Source organism: Poromitra crassiceps (assembly GCF_964638095.1).
Source record: "Poromitra crassiceps genome assembly, chromosome: 2".
Taxonomy (NCBI): Eukaryota; Metazoa; Chordata; class Actinopteri; order Beryciformes; family Melamphaidae; genus Poromitra; species Poromitra crassiceps.
Genome location: NC_139624.1, coordinates 81674206 through 81696364, shown reverse-complemented (window position 1 = coordinate 81696364; position 22159 = coordinate 81674206). Strand labels below are relative to the sequence as shown.

Here is a 22159-nt window from a genome sequence, read left to right as displayed (position 1 = left end):
GCCTTTGTAGTATATCATGACATTATGTGACATTACAGTTTGGATCTCACCTGCAATGACCACCCACCGCCATAGGTGTCACCCAAGAGAACAAAACTGAAATCTTAGAGATGATCAATTTAAACTCAAAACAAAACACACACAAAAACGCAAGTGACCCTAATCATCTTCGGTAGTATTAAATTGTGTGTGGTGTAAAAAAATAAAGAATCAGGCGATTATTAGGCCTATTTGAATTCCAGGCGACCCCACTTAGGGTCACGACCCTAAGGTTGGGAACCACTGCATAGGGTCAATCAGACAGTCAGTTTACAGGGTCAATCAGACAGGCAGGTTACAAGGTCAATCAGAGAGGCAGGTTACAGCGTCAATCAGACAGTCAGGCTACAAGGTCAATCAGACAGTCAGGCTACAAGGTCAATCAGAGAGGCAGGTTACAAGGTCAATCAGACAGTGAGGTTACAGGAAGTCTGTCTGGTGGAAGTACAGAGAATCAGGCAGGAGGACACTGTGGATCAGTCACGGCTGCCACGACCAGGGGGTCATGAATCTCGTTTGCGCAAACAAGCTTGGAACACGAGAGGATGAGAATAAAGGGATGAGGGGAAGGAGGGAGGAAGTAGAAAAGGGATAAGGCTTGACCTCTGTCTGCCATGTCAATCTGCTCCATCTACTGACATTTGTTTTCATGAATTATTATTTATTTTACATTGTATTCAAATGTCTATCATCTCTCTCTCGTTCACCCCCCCCGCCCCTCTCTCTCTCTCTCTCTGTCCAGGTACATCCAGGCAGCGACTTCTCCTAAAGATGTGGTGATAGTGGTGGATGTTAGTGGCAGTATGAAGGGACTGAGACTGACCATAGCCAAACACACCATCAATACAATACTGGACACACTGGGAGAAAATGACTTTGTTAACATCATAGCTGTAAGTTCATGCTTACAACATTCAATTCATATCTGGCATTAATTTCTAATAACAATATCAAAGCTTCAATTCTTTTGTTTTGTTTTTGTTAATGTGCAATAACTTAGTCCAATAACCACAATTTTAAATAAGATATCTGTTTTATTACCTTTGGCCTTTTTTTTATTATTATCAATGGATATGTTTAGTTTGGAAATTAAGGAATTTAAATTACTGACCTGAGTAAGTCAATTTCGTAGCTATGGGAGAAAAAAAACATGCATCTAGAACAGGGGTGCCCACACTTTTTCAGCTTGGGAGCTACTTTTAAAATGACCAAGTCAAAGTGATCTACCAAACATATTTATTTATATATACACTGAGTATACAGTGGAAAACAGTGGAACAGTGGAAAAATAGTGGAAACAGTGGAAAAACAGTAAAAAAATAAAAAAATAAAAATCCCTCAATGCCATGCGATCGACCACACTACCTTCGCGATCGACCGGTCGATCGCGATCGACGTATTGGGCACCCCTGATCTAGAATATTAATTGCAGCAGTATGTATTGAGGAATATAACTTTAAAATTGAACATCATCTAATTACATAAACAATGTTTAAATAAAATATGGAACAGAGTGAATGAATACAAAATTATATTGACATGCACATTTACATATAACTTTCCAGCAATATACATTCTGTATACAGAACATGAACTTCAACAACAGAATACTTTTGGCAATGTCAAAGCAGACATACACAACATAAATTAATACAACAGCAATAGATTATACAGAAATAATCAAAAATACGAATTATTATTATTATTAGTAGTAGTTGTAGTAGTAGTAGTAGTAATACAATAGTAGTAGTATACAGATTGATTGATTGATTGATTGTTTGATTGATTATATATTTCCTCTCTCCCTCCAGTACAGTGACTATGTTCGTTATGTGGAGCCCTGCTTCAAGGGCACTCTGGTTCAAGCTGATTTGGATAACAGAGAGGTAACACAAAGACGATTTTGTCTGATCACTACATCACATCACAACCCCAACATCAAAACCAAAAGCAGTGAACATCCATTATCGTGCTTTCAACCCGTTGAAAAGGATTGTGTTGAAATCCTAATAACATAAAACTGTTTTTAATGGTTCACATATCAAAACTATTTTACAGTTTCTGAACTGCTGCTTGTCAAATATAAAATTCAAATATAAAATTCTTGAAGTGAATGTGATTACTATGTCACGGTCCCCCAGCTATTGGATAGTTAAATTATTATTCATAAACTCGGTGTCGTTGTCTAGGTCTCAAAGGCCACCAGCCGGTTAGCCGGACAATTAGCAACAAGGCTTGTTTGAGCGAACGTTGAGCCGGAGGCAGGGCCACTGTTTCTATTTGCCAATATTCTTCTTTTTCTTCTTCTTCTTCTTCTTCTTCTTCTTCTTCTTCTTCTTCTTCTTCCGGGAAGTTGGACTTCCCATGCATGAAAATAAACCAAACTTTGCACAAAAGTCCAGTCCCATGCCAAACTTCGTTGACGCGAATTTGGTGGCAATATACCCGGGATACTCAACTTGCTTTGCCCGGGGGCCACTTTCGTGAAATGATAGAAGGCCAGGGGCCAGTTAATAAACAAACAATATACATATTTCTGTAGCGGATTGTAGGTTTTTGGGGTGTCAGCCGGAGTTTAGTCTGACAATATTGTGCACACCGGATGGTTAGTTAGGTTAAGTTAGTTAGGTTAAGTACATACATAAGTGCCTGGGTAGCGAGCAGACGGCAGTATTTGACAATTTAGCAGCTAAATCATAGATTATTGAAAGATATTCCATATTCCAGACTGAAATGCTATAACAGAAGTGGAGTATTGGCCAGAATGACATGAACATTTGGACACTTATTCAGTGGGTATCTTGCATGTTGCGTTCAGGTGAACTGTAAAAAAATAAATAAAAAATAAACGTTATTTATTTTTATTTTTTTGCAATTCCATCGCGGGCCACACAGTTGAGTATCACTGCAATAGACCCTTCTCACGGGGGCCATTTTGTGTTGAAAAGGCAGGGTAAACGCAGGTGCAAGCAAAACACCAATGAGGGTTTCAAACTTCCATGATTGGAATTTGGAAACCCTCATTAGTGTTTTGCTTGCACCTGTGTGCAAGCAATTCACATTATTTGATTCCGTTTGATCCATTTAGAAGCACGGGACTTCTGCGTGTCCCCGCTCCTTCTGCACGGATGGCCACCCACAAATTGTCTCCACCTAGTTTTAAACTGGTCAGAGGCGGGTAGAGACTGAGAAATGAGTCTAGATTTAAGCTGGTCACTTTCATCACAGGCAGATAGAGACTGAGAAATGAGTCCAGATTTAAGCTGGTCACTTTCATCACAGGCAGATAGAGACTGAGAAATGAGTCTAGATTTAAGCTGGTCACTTTCATCACAGGCAGATAGAGACTGAGAAATGAGTCTAGATTTAAGCTGGTCACTTTCATCATCACAGGTGTGTGCGTGTGCGCGTGCATGCGTGTGTGTTGGTTAATCCTGATTACCTCCTGGTGTTGGAGTGACTTTTGCGTAAATGGTCAGTGTGCCAAGGATAATCCCTGTGATAATCCCTGTCCCTCTGTGTTTTTTTTCATGGGGCAAGATCCAAGGCTTAGTGACCTCCTGCTTAGTGACAACCTTTATTCATCTTGGTGCTTTATATATTGTATATGTTAATGTTTCTATATCATCTTGCCATACATGAAAAAGAGCTTGTGTTTATATCTGAATCCATTTGAATGGCCCTCTACCCATTCATACCCATCGACAGTATCTCTGCCTTCTCTCTCTCCCTCCTTCCAGCACTTTAAGCTCCTGGTTGACGAGCTCCATGTCAAAGGAGAAGGCAGAGTGAAAAAGGCCATGAAGGAATCCTTCAAGATCCTCAACGAGGTTTGTCTCGCACAGCAACAACCACAGCAACAATGAACATTACCAATAACCAGTCAATTATAAACTTTCACAAACGCAATCACAGACCGAAGTGATTCATAGGGCTGGGTCAATTGATTTCTTTAGTACAAATTACCGAAAACAGCAAAAAATGGTGTGTGTGTGTGTGTGTGTGTGCATGCGCGTGCGCATGTGCGTTCGCGTGTGTGTGCGTGTGCGCGCGTGTGCGTGTGTGTGTGTTTCTAGGCTACAGCACTGAGTCAGGGCAGTCTGTGTAACCAGGCGATCATGCTGATAACAGACGGAGCCATGGAGGACTTCCAGGATGTCTTCGAAGAGTTCAACTGGCCAGAACGACGGGTAAAACACACATGCGCATGCGCGAGCACGCACGGACGCACACACACACACACACACACACACACACACACACACACACACACACACACACACACACATACACACACACACACACACACACACACACACACACACACACACACGCAGAAACAAGCATGAACAAACACAGGCACCAATGAAACACAATAATGCAATAATTTGCTTCCAGTTATTTGGAGTACCAGATGGTTTAGCGCATCTTAACATGTTTATTTTTATTTCTTTATTGTTTCTTCAGGTGCGAGTGTTCACGTATCTGATTGGCCGTGAGATGACATTTGTCGAAAACGTCAAATGGATCGCCTGCAACAACAAAGGTAAAATCTAAATGGAGGCATGGCATCAGCATTGGCATTCATAATAGTGTAAGTTAAATTGAAATGGAAAATGAAACTGTTCCTCGGAGGATTACAGATCTGTTGGCTCTGTGGTGTTGCCAGGTGGTGTTGAGTATGGGATTGGTATGTCAGGTGCTGCCCTCTTGTGAATTACATGGGGTCATGACATGCAGCGGCTCAGACCGAAATATAATCACATTATCCTGCTATCAAAACCCACTGACGATATAACTGATTGTATCTTATTCACACCACAGTTATACTATAAACACATCTCTGGCCCAAAAAATATCGTGTGCGTGCGTGCGTGTGTGTGTGTGTGTGTGAAATGGGTAACAGGTGCACTCCCTTCTGTCGCCTACTGGCAGAGGCTTCTGCCAACGACACAATATCAGTCACAAACAGACAAACAGGCTTATTGTCAGTCTCCTGCAAAGAACTGCTATTCCTATTTCAATTTTAAGAAGCCATTATTATTCACAGCAGGGCCCTTGGAGAGTCGTTCCAAGGGGGGAGGGAGTCTTACACACATGCACACATTCATACCTGTATTGCAGGCTGCAGTGTGCCACTGAGCAGCTCCACTGGTGCCATCTCATTGACGTCACTGTCTCCCACTCGTAGATAATGTGTCATGAACCTGGGCACAGGCATGGCTACTGATGTCACAATGGAAAAAGTCAAACATTCATTTGCATCAGTGGAAGAATAAAACAGTCTCTCCTAATTTTCAAAGTTAAATAGGCCTAATGATTTTTTTATGAATATCTTTTTTTTATGTCCTGTTTTTTTATATTCTCCATCTAAGTGCCAGACGGGGCGGCTGTAGCTCAGGAGGTAGAGCGGGTCGTCCACTAATCGCTTTGGATAAAAGAGGTTGGTGGTTCGAGTCCCGGCTCCTCCAGTCTGCATGTCGAAGTGTCCTTGGGCAAGATACTGAACCCCAAATTGCTCCCGTTGGTGTGCCAGCACCCTGCGTGGTAGCCTGCCGCCATCGGTGTGTGAATGGGTGAATGTACCTACTGACTGTAAAGCGCCTTGGATAAAAGCGTTATATAAATGCAGGCCATTTACCATTTACCATAAGTGGTTTGTGATGTGTGTGTGTGTGTGCATGTGCGTGCGTGCGTGCATGTGTGTTCCGCAGGTTATTACACACATGTCTCCACGCTGGCTGATGTCCAGGAGAACGTTATGGAGTACCTCCATGTTCTCAGCCGGCCAATGGTCATCAACCATGACCATGACATCATCTGGACTGAGGCCTATATGGATAGTGTGGTCAGTCTCTCTCTCTCTCTCTCTTGCTCACTCTCTCTTTCTCTCTTTTCATCTCATCATTTCATCTGCTCTCTTCCACCATTATGTCCATCATGCTAAATCACCGTCATGTCCCATGTCTTTCTCACTGACATTTCATGGTTGTTGTTGTTCCTGCCTGTTCCTCTTCAATGCTCTTCCAGTTACCAAGCACCAAAGAGGTAAACACTCCCAGAGCTTTAGTTGATTTGTATGTCAAAATATATATGTTTCTCATGTCCCACTCAACCATTTATAAGTTAGCTTCCTTTATTAACATAGCTTAACTTTTAGCTGTATTTAAAAGTTTGGAGCGTATTTTTCTTCATCCTGTATCTAAGCGGTTGAAGTTATTTCTGTAGTACTACTGGTATACTGTAGTTCCATAACATCAGTTAAATTTAGCATCTTTGTAGCCGTGCCTGAGCTTAGCTTCCCACTGTATTTAGATATAGCCATTATTTTGCTTAGCTAGGTTTGACACATGAGAAAGCACATCTTGATCCAACTCTGGTTGACAAGATTTAACTTTTCCCAGGCTTAATTGTTTTGCTCAGTTTTCTCCTCTAGTTCACTGAGTCTTTGTAGACCTACAAAGATGCAGTAGTTGCAGATTAGCATGTAAAATAAGAAAATAGGTTGTTAGTTTCATTCTAGGGAAGGTAAACTAGTGTTGACACTTAAGGACTGTCCGATATTTAGGTGGGGTGGGGGTGGGGGGGTAAAGAAAGGGGCGGGAGGACATTTTGACAAGGGATGTCAAGGGACTTAACAATCAGGTACAGTAGAGCCGCCGCATGTCTCATTAAATCATAATTAGCCTATAACAGGAACCAAATCAATATCTGACGTGCATATAGGCTATATTTTCTATAAGAAATGTTGCTGCCCTTGCTACGCATATGAGGAATAGCCTACAATTTCATAGGATGGTCGGGTGATAAAAAGTTAATATTGCGGTTTTATTTCAAACAAACTAAGCTGTGTATGAAATTATAAACGTATAAACTTGTGGGTGGGGGAGGGAAGATTGTTTTTTTTACAGTTGTAGGGGGAGGGCAGAGTGAAAATCTACTAATAAGAATGAGAAATGTCCGTGTGTGCGTGTGTGTGTGTGTGTGTGTGTGTGTGTGCGTGCGTGTGTGAGTGAGTGAGCAGAATTTTATCCACCACAGCTATGCTGTTTTACGTGCAGTCAGGCTGAAACTTTCAGGAAGTGTAAAGAGCAGATGTGATGTCATCAGAGATGTCGTCCGTGATGATGTCCCGGCCACAGCTAAGCCGTTTTACGTGCGATCAGGCTGAAACTTACAGGAAGTATAAAGAGCACCCCTGCGGGTGACCTGGCGTATGCGACGCGCAGTGGGCGAGCTGCAGGGCGGGCGAGGCCGCGAGCCCACACAGCGGGCGGGCCTAGGGATCGTGCGTGAGATTGCTAGTAATATAAATGTCAGGGAGGGCATTTATTTTTATTTTTATTATATATCATATTTTACCCCACATACTTATCGGACAGTCCCTTTCATGTTGATTTAGCTTGTTCAACTCAAATCTGTGTGTGTGTGTGTGTGTGTGTGTGTGCTCATGCGTGCGTGTGTGTGTGTGCACGCATACGCATGCACACGCGTGTGTGTGCGTGTGTTTGTGTTCCACAGTTGTTCAACACCCAGGCCCAGAGCTTGCTGCTGATGACATCAGTAGCCATGCCTGTGTTCAGCAAAAAGAAAGAGACTGTAAGATTGAGTTTGTATCACTTTTAAAACAATTATCCACAACAAACAATACTTGAAATTGTGTAAAAGAACATTTGCGTCCATAATGTGACAAATAAAATGCAACAGTGTTGTACAGTATATGTCTTGTCTCATGCCATATAGCATATTATCAAATGCTTTTATGTTCTCTGTGTGTGACTCTGTTCACCTGCTGTGTTTCTTGTAGTTGTCTCATGGGATTCTGCTGGGGGTGGTGGGAACTGATGTGGCTCTGAGAGAACTGATGAGATTAGCTCCAAGATACAAGGTAAACTATCCACAACATATCAACATGTACAGCAGTAGTTCCCAAGCTAAACTATCCACAACATATCAACATGTACAACAGTAGTGCCCAAGGTAAACTATCCACAACATATCAACATGTACAACAGTAGTTCCCAAGGTAAACTATCCACAACATATCAACATGTACAACAGTAGTTCCCAAGGTAAACTATTCACAACATATCAACATGTACAGCAGTGGTTCCCAAGAAAAACTATCCATAACATATCAACATGTACAACAGTAGTTCCCAAGGTAAACTATTCACAACATATCAACATGTACAGCAGTGGTTCCCAAGGTAAACTAGCCACAACATATCAACATGTACAACAGTAGTTCCCAAGGTAAACTCTCCACAACATATCAACATGTACAACAGTAGTTCCCAAGGTAAACTATTCCCAACATATCAACATGTACAGCAGTGGTTCCCAAGAAAAACTATCCACAGCATATCAACATGTACGGTTCCCAAGGTAAACTAGCCACAACATATCAACATGTACAGCAGTGGTTCACAAGGTAAACTATCCACAACATATTAACATGTACAGCAGTAGTTCCCAAGGTAAACTATCCACAACATATCAACATGTATGGTTCCCAAGGTAAACTATCCACAACATATTAACATGTACAGCAGTAGTTCCCAAGGTAAACTATCCACAACATATCAACATGTACAGCAGTGGTTCCCAAGGTAAACTATCCACAACATATTAACATGTACATAAGTAGTTCCCAAGGTCAAGTCAAGTCAAGTCAAGTTTATTTATATAGCCCTAATTCACAAGCATGTCTCAGAGGGCTTCACAGAAAATATGTCTAGCTAATTCTAGCTGACACAACAATAGCAAGAATATACAGAATAAAGATAACATTTGAACAATTGATAGAGAAATATAGAAAATATAGAAATGAAGGATAGAGCAGGAGAAGGGAGGAGAGCAGGGGGAATGTGAGAGAGTGATGGGGTTGGGAGGGAATGGGAAATGTTGGAGGGTATAGGAGGTGGGGAAGGAGCAAGAGGAGAGAGCAGGAGAGGGGAAAGGGGGGGGGCGGGGGGGTGGGGGTGTCGGGGAGAAGAGAGCAGGGGGAGGGAGGAGGTGGGGAGAGAATGGGAAATGTGGGAGAGGAGAGAGCATATGGAAGAGTATGGGAGTATAGAGGGATATGGGAGACTATATGGAGAGAACAGGGAAAGGAGGGCTAGCTGACACAACATTAACAAATTACAGTAGTAATAATAACACATCGAACAATTATATGATAGAGAAATATAGACACACATCTTGCAAACGGACATATGTCGATTTCTTAGCAACCAAACTATGCCTAATTTAATTGGCTGCAAGCCTTTAGTAGTGAGTCCCTTTGCCAAATAAACACGTTCACATATAGAGCTTATGGGTGCCTCGCTTTAGGGAAGAATGGGTGCCATGCTTTAAATAGTGGCGGAATATTGGAGGGGATAGAATGGGTGCCATGCTTTGGAGTAGAATGTGTACTATGCTTTAGAGTAGTGGGGGAAGGGGGGAAGAGGAGAGAGCAGGAGAGTGGAGGAGGGAGGGAGAGTGGGGGGATGTGGGGGAGGAGAGGGCAGGGAGAGGGAGGAGGTGGGGAGAAAATGGGAAATGTGGGGGAGGAGAGAACAGAGAAGGAGGTAAACTATCCCCAACATATCAACATGTACAGCAGTGGTTCCCAAGGTAAACTAGCCACAACATATCAACACGTACAGCAGTGGTTCCCAAACACCCTCTCAAACATTCAGCCTCCTGCTATGTACCCCTTATATCTCCAGAAGGTACTACAGATACCAAAGTGAACAGTACCACCATATAACACATACTCTGCTCATCCAGGGCCGGTTCCAGAACGCATCCTAGATAGGAAGGGGTGCACATTCATTTGACATGTTATTTTACTAAAAATAAATAATGCATTTTACCATCATTTCAGGTAGAATGATACCAGCCAAGCAAGAATATTTCAAGTGTTTCAAGTGCTTTACTGAAATATTTGGACCATATAATGATAATACAATTATCTCAACCTTAAAAGGTTACATATAGGTGCCAAAAAGCCATAAATTCACATCAAAGAACAAAGAAAAACAACAATTATAATTCAAGTTTAAACAGTAAGTGTGCAGCTGCAGCATTTTTTTTTTTTTTTTACTTTTCAACTGAGCATGCAGACAATTAAAATAAGGGTACAATGCATGCTTTTGCACCCCTGTAAAACCGGGCCTGTGCTCATCTATACTGATCTGCTTCTTATGGCCCATTTCCACCGCAGGTAGTAGCGCGGTCCCGCTCCGCTCGACTCGATAAATGGTCTCATTCCACCGCTAAAAACCGTCCCAGCCCGGGTTGAGTTGGGGTTGAGTCGTGCTACTTTTCGTACCTGTCTCGTCGGGGTTCTAGGGCTGTGAACCCGGTACCATACGGTGACGTGAAAACATTGTTGACGACTGATTGGTCAGGCAGAATCGTGTTTACTCTGTCTATCTACTTACTGTTAATGCAATGCTGCATACCAGTTTAGTGGGCTTACCTTCTCTTCTGTTATGTATATTTCCATCAGTCTTTTGTGTTGCTGCCTTCGCCTCTGGTGAAATGAAATCGTGGCAGTGGTTTCAATTGTTTTGAGAGTGAAAAAAGTCCGCTGCTCAGGAAGCTCCTGTAGTTGAGTGCAGCGCTCCGCTAGGCCGCAGGCGGGTCTTTGGTGAAGCCGCGGTCTTGCCTGGTGAGAGGCCGCCGGGGTACAGGCTTCACTCTGTAGCGCCTCTCCCGTCCCCGCGCAGCGCAGCGCATGCATCTCCTGGCCGATTGTCACATTTGCCCATGTACACTGTAGGTCATTTAGAGGCACCAGTATTTCATAAACAGTTTAAGTTTAGATACCGTAGTTAGTGAGACTGGATCCATGCAATATCAACTATCAACATCATTACGCTGCATTGTACTGTAGGGGAGAGTGGGGTGAGTTGTGCCACTTTTTACTTGAGGTGTCTTTAAAGTGAGGGCATGACAGTAATGCCTCCAACTACAATATGTAAATATATTTCAGGATGTTGTGCACCACTGGGAACACTCCCTTTGGATCTTAAATAAACTGTTAAAAAAATATGGCTATTCTTAAAAAAGTGGTCTCTTGGCACAACTTGCCCCCGGTGCGGGGTAAGTTGTGCCTTTGGAGAGAATACGTTGGGGTAAATTGTGCCATTGATTACTGAAGTAAAACAGAACATTTTCATCTCATATACTGTAATGCTATATCAAAGCAAGACAAAATAAAGATAACACTAAAGTCCAGTGTACTATAACAGGGTTAAACAAGGCTAAACGGTAGCAGCAGTTGACCTACATATTTAACATTTTCAGAAATAAAAATTATGTTCAAAATGAACAAAATCAACTATCACAGAGCCAGGCTACACTTGCCAATACTGCAATATTCTTCAACAAGGTCTATTTAAACATTTAAGAACAAAATGAAATAAAATTTCACTAAATCAACTGCAACTGCACTGGCACAACTTAACCCAGGCCTTTTGGCACAAATCACCCCATCCCCACCATTTTAACAAACTTGTATCATATAGCTGGTTTGGAGCTAACATCATGCTAACAGTATAGCCTCATATTGTAGCTTACTAAAACACTAACACATGTGTGAAATGTTTTCAAGCTTGTCTATAATTGTTCAGACACAACAATCAATAAACCTTGATCATAAAAAATTTACTTTGAGAGGCAAAAAACAGTTTTTTGAACTTAAATGTGCTTAGCTCTTGTGCCATCTGCCTCCCTTCTTTGCAGAGTGAGTAAAATGGATGCCTCTTCAAAAATGTGTGGTCACATGACCAATTTCTTCTATGGTTTTCTATACAAGGGGTGGCACAACTTCCCCACTGGCACAACTCACCCCACTCTCCCCTACTGTGTGTGATTGTGTCTGTCTCTCTCTCTGTGTCCAGTTGGGTGTCCACGGTTACGCCTTCCTCAACACCAACAATGGCTACATCCTGTCTCACCCTGACCTACGACCTCTGGTATGGCAAAGGATTTATCTATCTACAGTAGCTCGTAATAGAAAAAGTATTTGCAGCCAAGTAACTTTCTAACTTTTCAACTGTGCTTTATAAACCTGTGACCAGGGATAATGAACAATGGCATAGGTCGCTAAAAACTTGTGTGTGTGTGCGTGCGTGTGTGTGTGTGTGTGTGTGTGTGTGTGCATGCATGCATGTGTGTGTCTGTGTGTGTGTGTGTGTGTGTGTGTGTGTGTGTGTGTGTATACACGTGACAGTACAAGGAAGGTAAGACGCTGAAGCCAAAGCCCAACTACAACAGTGTTGATCTCTCAGAGGTGGAATGGGAGGACACTGAGGAGCAAGTAAGTGTGCGCGCACACACACACACACACACACACACACACACACACACACACAAGGGCATTCACGACTGCATTTTTGTAGTCATCGACTATACTCCCAAAAGGTGGTTGATGAGTTGACTAGTCAACTGCTCGAATCGTCACGGCAGATATATCTTTTTTATGCCTCCGCCGGCGATAGCCAGGCCGGAGGCATTATGGATTCGGGTTGTCCGTCTGTCCGTCCGTACGTACGTACGTCCGTCCGTCCGATGTTCGTTAACGCGATATCTTGACGCCTTGGCGGAATTTCTTCCAATTTGGCTCAAACATTGACTTGGACGCAAGGATGAACTGATTAGATTTCAGTGATCAAAAGTCAAAGGTCAAGGTCACTGTGACCTCTCGAACGCCATTTTCAAGCTTGTTAACGCGATATCTCATGTGTGCCTCTAACTGATGTGTGTGTGTGTGTGTGTGTGTGTGTGTGTGTGTGTGTGTGTGTGTGTGTGTGTGTGTGTGTGTTGCAGCTGAGGACGTCCATGGTCAAAGGAGAGACTGGAACGATGTCTTTAGACGTGAGAACTTCAGTGGATAAAGGGGTGAGTTCTGTTCTTGTGTGTGAGTGAGTGTGTGTGAGTGTGAGTGTGTTTGTGTGTGTGCCAACTTAGATAGCGAGAGGAACTGTCTCAATATTACTTCCCCCGTCTCCTCTAAACCTAATCCTCTCTTTTAATCTTTTTTTTTGCCTTCTTGTGTGAATCATACATTCTGCTCTCCTTGTTGAATTTGGTTATCATTTAATTTCTACTGTCCAATTTTTGCCTCCTTCTTTCCTTTGAGTTGAGTTCCTTCTAGGTGTTTTGATCTCTCCAGGACTAGCAGTATGTTTATGCCTCCACCAGCAATAGCCAGGCCGGAGGCATTATGGATTCGGGTTGACATCCGTCCATCTGTCCGATGTTCGTTAACGCGATATCTGAGGAACGCCTTGACGGAATTTCATCAAATTTGCCTCAAACGTCGACTTGGACTCAAGGATGAACTGATTCGATTTTGGTGATCAAAGGTCAAAGTTCAAGGTCGCTGTGACCTCACGAATGCCATTCCTAAGTTTAATTAACGCGATATCTCAGGAATGCCTTGATGGAATTTCTTCAAATTTGCCTCAAACATCCACTTGGACTCAAGGAGGAAATTATTAGATTTTGGTGGTCAAAGGTCAAAGTTCAAGGTCACTGTGAGTGACCTCACGACCGCTCGTTTCATGCTCGTTAACGCGATATCTCAGGAACATCTTGGCGGAATTTCATCCAATTTTCCTCAAAGGTCCACTTGGACTCAAGGATGAACTGATTACATTTAGGTGGTTACAGGTCAAAGTTCAAGGTCACTGTGACCTCACAAACCCCATTTCCAAGCTCTTTAACATGATATCTCAGGAACGGCTTGATGGAATCTCTTCCAATTTGCCTCAAACATACTCAAGGACTCAAGGATGAACTCAAGGATGAACTGATTAGATTTTGGTGGTCAAATTTCAAGGTTACTGTGACATCACGACTGCTTGTTTCATGCTTGTTAACGTGATATCTCAGGAACGCCTTGATGAAATTTCTTCACATTTGGCTCAAACGTCAAAGTCTGGACAGACATGTCAAGTCAAGTCAAGTCAAGTTTATTTGTATAGCCCTAATTCACAAGCATGTCCCAGAGGGCTTCACAGAAAATATGTCTAGCTAAGTCTAGCTGACACAACAGTAGCAAATTACAGTAGTAATGATAACACATTGAACAATTGATAGAGAAATATAAAATATATAAAATATAGGATAGAGCGGAGGAGAGAGCAGGAGAAGGGAGGGAGAGCAGGGGGAAGGGGAGAGAGGATAGAGTATAGGAGGTGGGGAAGGGGAAAGAGGAGAGAGCAGGAGAGGGGAAGGGGGAGGGAGAGCGGGGGGATGTGGGGGAGGAGAGAGCAGGGAGAGGGAGGAGGTGGGGAGAGAATGGGAAATGTGGGGGAAACAGAGAAGGATAGGTGGGGAAGGAGCAGGGGAAGGGGGAAAGAAAGAGAATTGGTGCCATGCTTTAAAATAGGATGGATGCCATGCTTTAGAATAGTGGGGGGGTGGGGAGGGAGAGCAGGGGGAGTATGAGAGAGTATATGGCAAGAACAGGGAAAGGAGGGCTAGTTGACACAACAGTAGCAAATGGATGTCGACTGCTCACTTGTTGGTGGAGGCATAATCCGCGGTGCGGTCCTTCTAATTTTCTTCGTGTTTTTATCATTTCATCATGTGTAAAAAAATAAACATATCTATAATACTCTAAATACTTTCTCTCTCTCCCTCTCTCTCTCTCCCTCCCTCCCAGAGGAGAGTGGTGTTTCTGAAGAATGATTACTTCTACACCATCCTCAATGAGACGCCATTCAGGTTCGCCTGACTGCTCTGAACTTTATTACAGTAATCCAACATTTGAACAAAGTGACACCTAATCTTACGAAGTGATTGATAAAACAAATTGCTATAAACTGCTACAAACAAATTAATACTAATAAATGTGTGACTTAAGACCCAAACAAATGATGTAATACTAATAGATGTGTGACTTAAGACCCTACTGCTGATAGTATCATGCAATGCAACAATAAAATCAACTGAAATGTCTAGAGCACCAACAATGTAGTCTCAACGCCAGACCTATGAGAGTTCTTACCACTAATACACTACGCGATCTCTCTCTCGGTCTTGGACACTTCGAGCTCAAAACTGGTGTTGGAATCCTGGCCAGTGATTGTTTCCCCCGAAATCCTGCGGGCACCAATCAGTAACGGCTTTAGTGATCAGGTGCACCCACCCAACCTGACTGTTTACTTTTGAAAAGGAACCACTCTCTCATTGGTGCTACGACCTGTCAGTCATTACATTTTGACACCCCCCACCCCCCAGACCCGCCCTCAAAACATCAGCGGGGGTGCAGAATGGCACATACTCATTTATGCACTATGCTGTGGAGCTCAGCTATTCAACATAATATTTGAGTCTGGGGAGAGACTACCAACAATGAGACATCAATGGATTATAACCAAGTTTCCTTTTTCTATGTTTTCCAGTCTTGGCATAGTGTTGACTAGAGGACATGGACAGTATATCTTCATAGGAAACGTCTCTGTTGAGGAGGGTAAGTCTTTCTCCACTGTCTTTCTCTGTCTGTCTCTACTTTTATATCAGTCTATCTGTAGATCCCTCTGTCTTTCTCTCATGTCTTTTTTGTGTCTCTTCAGGTCTTCATGACTTGCTGGCTCCAGATCTGACCATAGCCAGTGAATGGTGAGTGGAAGAATATTGTCGTTATGGATTTCACACTAATGTAGCTTTTGTTTTTAGCTCTACACTAAAACATGTGTTTATGTGGTTCTGTGTGTGTGTGTGTGTGTGTGTGTGTGTGTGTGTGTGTGTGTGTGTGTGTGTGTGTGTGTGTGTGTGTGTGTGCGCTTGTAGGACCTACTGTGAGACAGACATTGGCCCGGCCTACCGTAAACTGAACCAGCTACAGGCCTTGGTACTATATCTCACTGGCAAAGCACCAGACCTGGAGTGTAAGTCAAGTCTTCATTTCTAACGCACCATATATCCATTTTGAGAAAAAAGTCTATACCTGAAATGATCCTACAGTGGGTCTGCTTCATGTACAAAATCAATAGGCAGTGGTGGCCTAAAGGTTGGAGAAGCGAGCTTGTGAACGAAACGTTGTGAGTTCAATCCCTGGGACCAGCAGGATACAGTAAATCTGGCGAGGAAAGTGAAAAGGCAGCGCTTGATGGGACTGTGGTAGTACTGGTCAGCTTCCAGGTGTGAATGTGTCTGTGTGTGTGTGTAAGTCTGTGGTAGTTCTGCTCAGCTTCCAGGTGTGAATGTGTGAATGTGTGTGTGTAAGTCTGTGGTAGTACTGCTCAGCTTCCAGGTGTGAATGTGTGTGTGTAAGTGAATGTGAACAGGGTGCTCCTGAAAAAGACTCCCCCTGTGAAAATAAAAAAAGGGGGGAAAAAGGGGGGCGGGAGGAAAAAAGGTTAAAGCATTTAGGTTGTTTGAAGTAACACTTTTTCCTTCAATAATTCAATGCAATAAGTATTCATATATAGTGTATATATATATTATAGTATATTTAAGCAATAGATCACGACAGGCCGTGGTATATGCTTATTATACCACACCTAAGGGTCATGCTTCACACCTTTAGGTGTGGTATAATAAGCATATATCACGGTCTGAAGTGATCTATTGCTTTTATAAAATGGTTACCAAGTATGGCAATATGAAAATTATTATTATTATTATTACTATTATTATTATTATTATTATTATTATTATTATTATTATTATTATTATTAGTATTATTAGTATTATTAGTATTATTATTATTAGTATTATTATTATTATTTAATATATTATTATTTAAATGTATTAAATCACTTTTTGAGCAAAATGAGGTGAGCTGTTTAAATCTATAAAGCCCCTCTGGCTCAGATCCAATATAGATCCAAACAGCTCACCTCATTTTTGCTGCACACAGTGAGGGGCTCTAACTGTGGTATATTTACTGGGGTATATGCTCAATATACCACAGCTGTGAGCCAATCAGATTGTTTGATTTGAGAGACCCGTTTTATAAAATGTTTTGTTTTTGTCCAGGCGATGAGCAGTTGGTGCAGCAGGCTCTGTTTGATGCTGTGGTCACGGCTCCGATGGAAGCCTACTGGACCGCCATCATGCTCAACACATCTGGGTGAATATTAACACACACACGCACACGCACACACACATTGTATGGACAAAGGCTCAATCAAACACGGCGGCTGTAGCTCAGGAGGTAGAGCGGGTCACTAATCGCTTTGGATGAAAGAGGTCGGTGGTTCGATTCCCAGCTCCTCCAGTCTGCATGTCGAAGTGTCCTTGGGCAAGATAGTGAACCCCAAATTGCTCATGATGGTGTGCCAGCACCCTGCGTGGCAGCTTGCCACCATCGGTGTATGAATGGGTGAATACCTACTGATTGTAAAGCGCTTTGGATAAAAGCGCTATATAAATGCAGGCCATTTACCAGGCCAAACACATACTCTATCCTAGCCTATTCAGATGCCCTCCTCTCAGCTCAAGAGGAGCACCACCTGACAAGGGAGTCATACGCCAAAGTAGTTGCCATGCTTGCCATTTGCTAAATAAAGCCGCTTGTTAAAGCTTACCAACTGGCCTCTCATGATTGAAGTGAGGTTTCATACCAAATTTCAATCAGAAGGCCGCCATGTTTGCATAACCTGATCAGCCTGTGACGTCAGTCAAGTGTAAGTATGACATCAGTTATGATGTCAGTTCATCCTAGTACATATAGCGAGGGTTCTACGTCACCTCCCTCTCTGGTGGATCATAGCAGCAGCTGGCATCACAGCTGTTCATCATCTCCTCTGAAGCTGTCCTCTGAAGCTGTCGTTTCGCCCCACCCACCTCCCCAGTCCACCACCAACGAGTCTTGACTCCCAAAGAATTCCCGACGGGGGGGGATTCTCTATCCTAGCCTGTTCAGATACCCTCCTCTTACCTCAAGAGGAGGGCATCTGACAAGGGAGACATACAAAGGCACATAAAAAAACATTGGGAAATGAATTATTGATTTACATTTACAGTACTTCAGCTATGGTATTTTAGACATGATATTCTTTCTATCATTATTTTTTAAATCATTACACATTTAAAACAATGTGAGAATTTACAATATGACCTCTTTTTGTTTTTTTAAATGAATTATTGCTTTTGATTTGAACACTTGTTCTCTCTCTCTCAGAATGGATGACGGTGTAGAAACAGCATTCCTGGGGACGCGTTCAGGACTGATGAGGTTCCAGAGATACACTGGCAGTGAAAAACGTGTCGGCAAGTGAGTAAGAAACCTACAGACATCACCAGCGAGTGACACTGATTCTTCTGAAACTACTGTGTATTAAATATTCAAAATAACAACACAGTTATCTCCAAAACCAAAGGGGTTTGAATAATATTAGAACAGTTCTTGTATTGTTGTTTTGAAATGCTATTTTTTTTTATATATATCCTGCTTTGGATATTGTGCAAGTATGTGAAACTCATGGCAATAAATAAATAAATGAACTGAACTGACATTGAGGAGTGAGTTGGCGCCCTCTTGTGGTGAACAGGACATCTGAGCATCAGCCATCAGAGCTGATATACTGTATCTCTGAATTAAACAGTGTTGAGGAATAGCTTCACACAGTGTGAATAAACTGGTAGTTTAACAATGTTTTGTCACAGTTTGGTGGTACTTCAACTAAATTCCAATTTAAGTAGTAGTTTGGGTAGTAGTTTTGAGGTACAGTTAACCCCTGCAACTCCCAATTAATTTGAGCTATAAAGGAAATTAAGGTGGTTGCTTTTTCTTTAGGATGTACCAGTCAGATGTTGCAAAGACCACATGTTTTTTGTTTTTTATGACATTGTAGATCTGATCAATTGTCATGAAGTAGCTTCTAAAGTAAGAAAACACGTTTTCTCTTGCTTTGCTGTACTTCAGCTTCTCCAATGTGAAATAACTGGTAAAACAAATATTTCTTAGTGTCTTCGCTAACACTTGAATTGCCTTTTGCCAGCTGTTTTGGTGAGGTGAAACTAAAGCCACAAGTGACAGAGAATAAATGTAGCAGATAGTCCTGTGATCAGATGACAGAAAAGTACAGGTTTGCTAAGGAAGCTAGAGAAATAACGGCCGAGGAGAAAAGGTGGCAAGTTGTTCATTATTTTTCTACCTCCCCAGGTCTTTCCTGACCTCCTCAGACAAGGAGAATATTTTCACGTTGGACCACTTCCCAGTCTGGTACCGCAGAGCAGTAGAGTACCCAGCTGGACAGTTTCTGTACTACGTGCCCAGAGAGGACACCAGAGGTAGAGGACATACACACACGCACACGCACACGCACACGCACACGCACACGCACACACACACACACACACACACACACACACACACACACACACACACACACACACACACACACACACACACACTCTCTCTCTCTCTCTCTCTCTCTCTCTCTCTCTCTCTCTCTCTCTCTCTCTCTCTCTCTCTCTCTCTCTTTCATTTCCAATTCACAAGTGTTTTGTTCATTGAATATAGCATACAGTAGAGTGCCAAAGTGACGTCCTCTTCCGGGTTCGGCATCTGCACCCAGGGATTTCATTCGTGATTAACTTTTCCATAGACATTTCGTAAAATGCTTATAAAAATTATTTTACTTGGTCAAACCATGCGATTCAGCTATATTTAGAATCAGGAGAGAGAATATAACATTACACTCAGACCAAAACTAAAAAAGAAAAAGTGTTGTGCATTTTGTGCCGAACCCAGAAGTGGGTGTGCCTTTGGGCTCTATATAGTGGGAATTACATAACATACACGGGTTTGGAAATTCAATCATTCCCAAACCCTTCAGTTCAGATGTTTTGGAAATGGACAAAATGTCTGGGAAAGTATGGAAAACACCAGTTGAGTCCTGATACGTATGACTGTGTAGTTGTAAACTTCACTCAGTTCACACACTGTGATATTTGTTGTTGTGTAGAATAATCCTCGGCTACAGATATTGATATGGCCGAGCTGACAGCCACTACCGGCACACATCATATTGAAGACCGACCAAAATCTTAAAATCTTGTCAAGAAATGAAGGTCAGGAAAAAGTATGACATTGTGAAATTGAAAATATGTCGGTACACTGAACCTGACACTTCTACTTTATTTACTGTACAGAGAAGCAAAGAGGGGCTTTACTGACTGCTCACTGCGAACTTCAAAAGGATAGTTTTCTCAAAAGTAAAATCAAATGTATTTTAAAGTGCTTTGAACAAACAGTTTTGTGGAAAGTGCTTTACAGAACAAGAACATGAATTTGAGTTTCAGCAATACTGAATAATGACAGATAAACGACTGTACAAGTTGGCTATACTGGACACAGTATCAATATAGATGTCTGTTTCACCACTCAAGATCTAAATCTGACATACACACATACTGTCAAATGGCTATACACTGTGTACACAACACTATATACTGTGATGGTTAGAAATCCTACAGTACATTTTGAGTTTAAATCGAGACATGACATAGAGTGCAAGATGTTCATACACAGAAGGTTTGTCCTATTCTATTACGGCGTTAAATATAGCGTGATGTGTTCAGATATATTCACGGACCATGAGGCTGACTATAGCGCCACCGTGAGTCCAGAGGAGGTGGAGCAACAAGAGGAGGAGGGGGGGCGTGAACGGAGGGATGCAGAGGAGGAGGAGGAGGAGGAGGAGGAGGGTAGAGGAAAACTCCTAGATACTTGGCATGCTTCCTCTTTTTCCTCTCTCCCTTCATTTCAAAGCATGGTGTGGCGGTTATTATGCTCTTTGCCTCTTGATTCCCCTTTCTTTTCATCAGCTTATCTGTTTTCCTGATTTTGTCTCTCCTTGTTCTGTCTGTCTCTCTCTCTCTCTCTCTCTCTCTCTCTCTCTCTCTCTATGCATTAAAGCATGGGAACCTTCATCATTCATTGTTCATTTGTGTTTTTGGCGATCCGGTATCTCACTATTGTCATTAGATGCCTGCTGGAAACTAGAGCTGCAACAATCAGTCGATGAATCGATTAGTCGATCGACAGAAAATTAATCAACAACCTTTTTTTAATAATCGTTTAGACTATTTTTTAAGAAAAAAAATAATCTCGTTCAAGCTTTTGAAATATGACTATTTTCTTGTTTCTCTAGTTCTCTGTGACAGTAAACTGATTATCTTTCAGTTAATTGTGGACTGTTGGTCAGGACAAAAGAAGACATTTGAGGATGTCATCTTAGGCTTTGGGGGAAAAGTGATCGACAAGGACTAATTGATTAGTTGAGAAAATAATCGACAGATGAATCGATAATGAAAATAATCGTTAGTTGCAGCCCTACTGGAAACCCAGATTCTGGCATGGGAACCAGCTTGTTGCGATACAAACAGTTGTGATTCATGTCTGGGTGGCAAGCTGTGTTGCAGTGTTGCATGACACATCGTCTGCTTGACATCATAACATCACAGAGCAATGTTATGTGTGTGTGTGTGTGTGTGTGTGTGTGTGTGTGTCTGTCTGTCTGTCTGTCTGTCTGTCTGTGTGTGTGTGTGTGTGTGTGTGTGTGTGTGTGTGTCTGTCTGTCTGTGTGTGTCTGTGTCTCAGGGGATTCCTGTCCCTGACATAATTATGTCTGTTGCCACTGACAACCACTCAGCACAATGCCAGTAATTAACCCCTCTCTGTGTGTCTCTCTCTCTCTCTCTCTCTCTCTCTCTCTCTCTCTCTCTCTCTCTCTCTCTCTCTCTCTCTCTCTCTCTCTCTCTCTCTCTCTCTCTCTGTCTTTCTTTCTTTGTCACCATCTCTCTGCACCCCTTTCTCCTTCTCCCTTCTTTATTCTCTCTCTCTCTCACACTTTCCCCTTCTGGTTCTGTCTGTCTCTATTGCCCTTTTCTTTTCCTCTCTCTATCTTTTCAGTGTCTCATGTTTTGAATCAAAGGTTGGCATCGGCCCTCTAGAGGCAGAGCAGTGCAGAGCAGGTTCCATCACCCAAGGCACAATGCAAAGCAGAATTCCCTACATGCATGCTTGTCAATCAGAATATAAACTTAATTATGACAGTGATTAGGTTTTTGTCTAGAGGTGTGTAAAAATAGAAATAAGAGACATGTGCAAGCACTCACACACAGGGGCTGTCCTCTTCTCATTGCTGGATTACATGAT

At 42.3% G+C, this 22159-nt stretch overlaps 1 protein-coding gene across 1 annotated transcript in view; it reads left to right on the top strand.

Moving 5' to 3' along the window:
- cacna2d4a (calcium channel, voltage-dependent, alpha 2/delta subunit 4a) overlaps positions 1-22159 on the top strand; it is a gene marked incomplete at both ends in the record, with an annotated part of 219179 nt that overhangs the window by 52035 nt on the left and 144985 nt on the right. Inside the window, 19 exons of the mRNA XM_083660252.1 lie at positions 782-932; positions 1851-1925; positions 3780-3869; positions 4116-4229; positions 4507-4585; positions 5754-5887; positions 6070-6087; positions 7561-7638; positions 7847-7927; positions 11937-12011; positions 12269-12355; positions 12865-12936; positions 14708-14769; positions 15450-15517; positions 15621-15666; positions 15838-15935; positions 17029-17122; positions 18176-18268; positions 19160-19287. Coding sequence (XP_083516378.1) covers positions 782-932; positions 1851-1925; positions 3780-3869; positions 4116-4229; positions 4507-4585; positions 5754-5887; positions 6070-6087; positions 7561-7638; positions 7847-7927; positions 11937-12011; positions 12269-12355; positions 12865-12936; positions 14708-14769; positions 15450-15517; positions 15621-15666; positions 15838-15935; positions 17029-17122; positions 18176-18268; positions 19160-19287 — 1643 coding nt within the window. The remainder of the gene's footprint in view (positions 1-781; positions 933-1850; positions 1926-3779; positions 3870-4115; positions 4230-4506; positions 4586-5753; positions 5888-6069; positions 6088-7560; positions 7639-7846; positions 7928-11936; positions 12012-12268; positions 12356-12864; positions 12937-14707; positions 14770-15449; positions 15518-15620; positions 15667-15837; positions 15936-17028; positions 17123-18175; positions 18269-19159; positions 19288-22159) is intronic.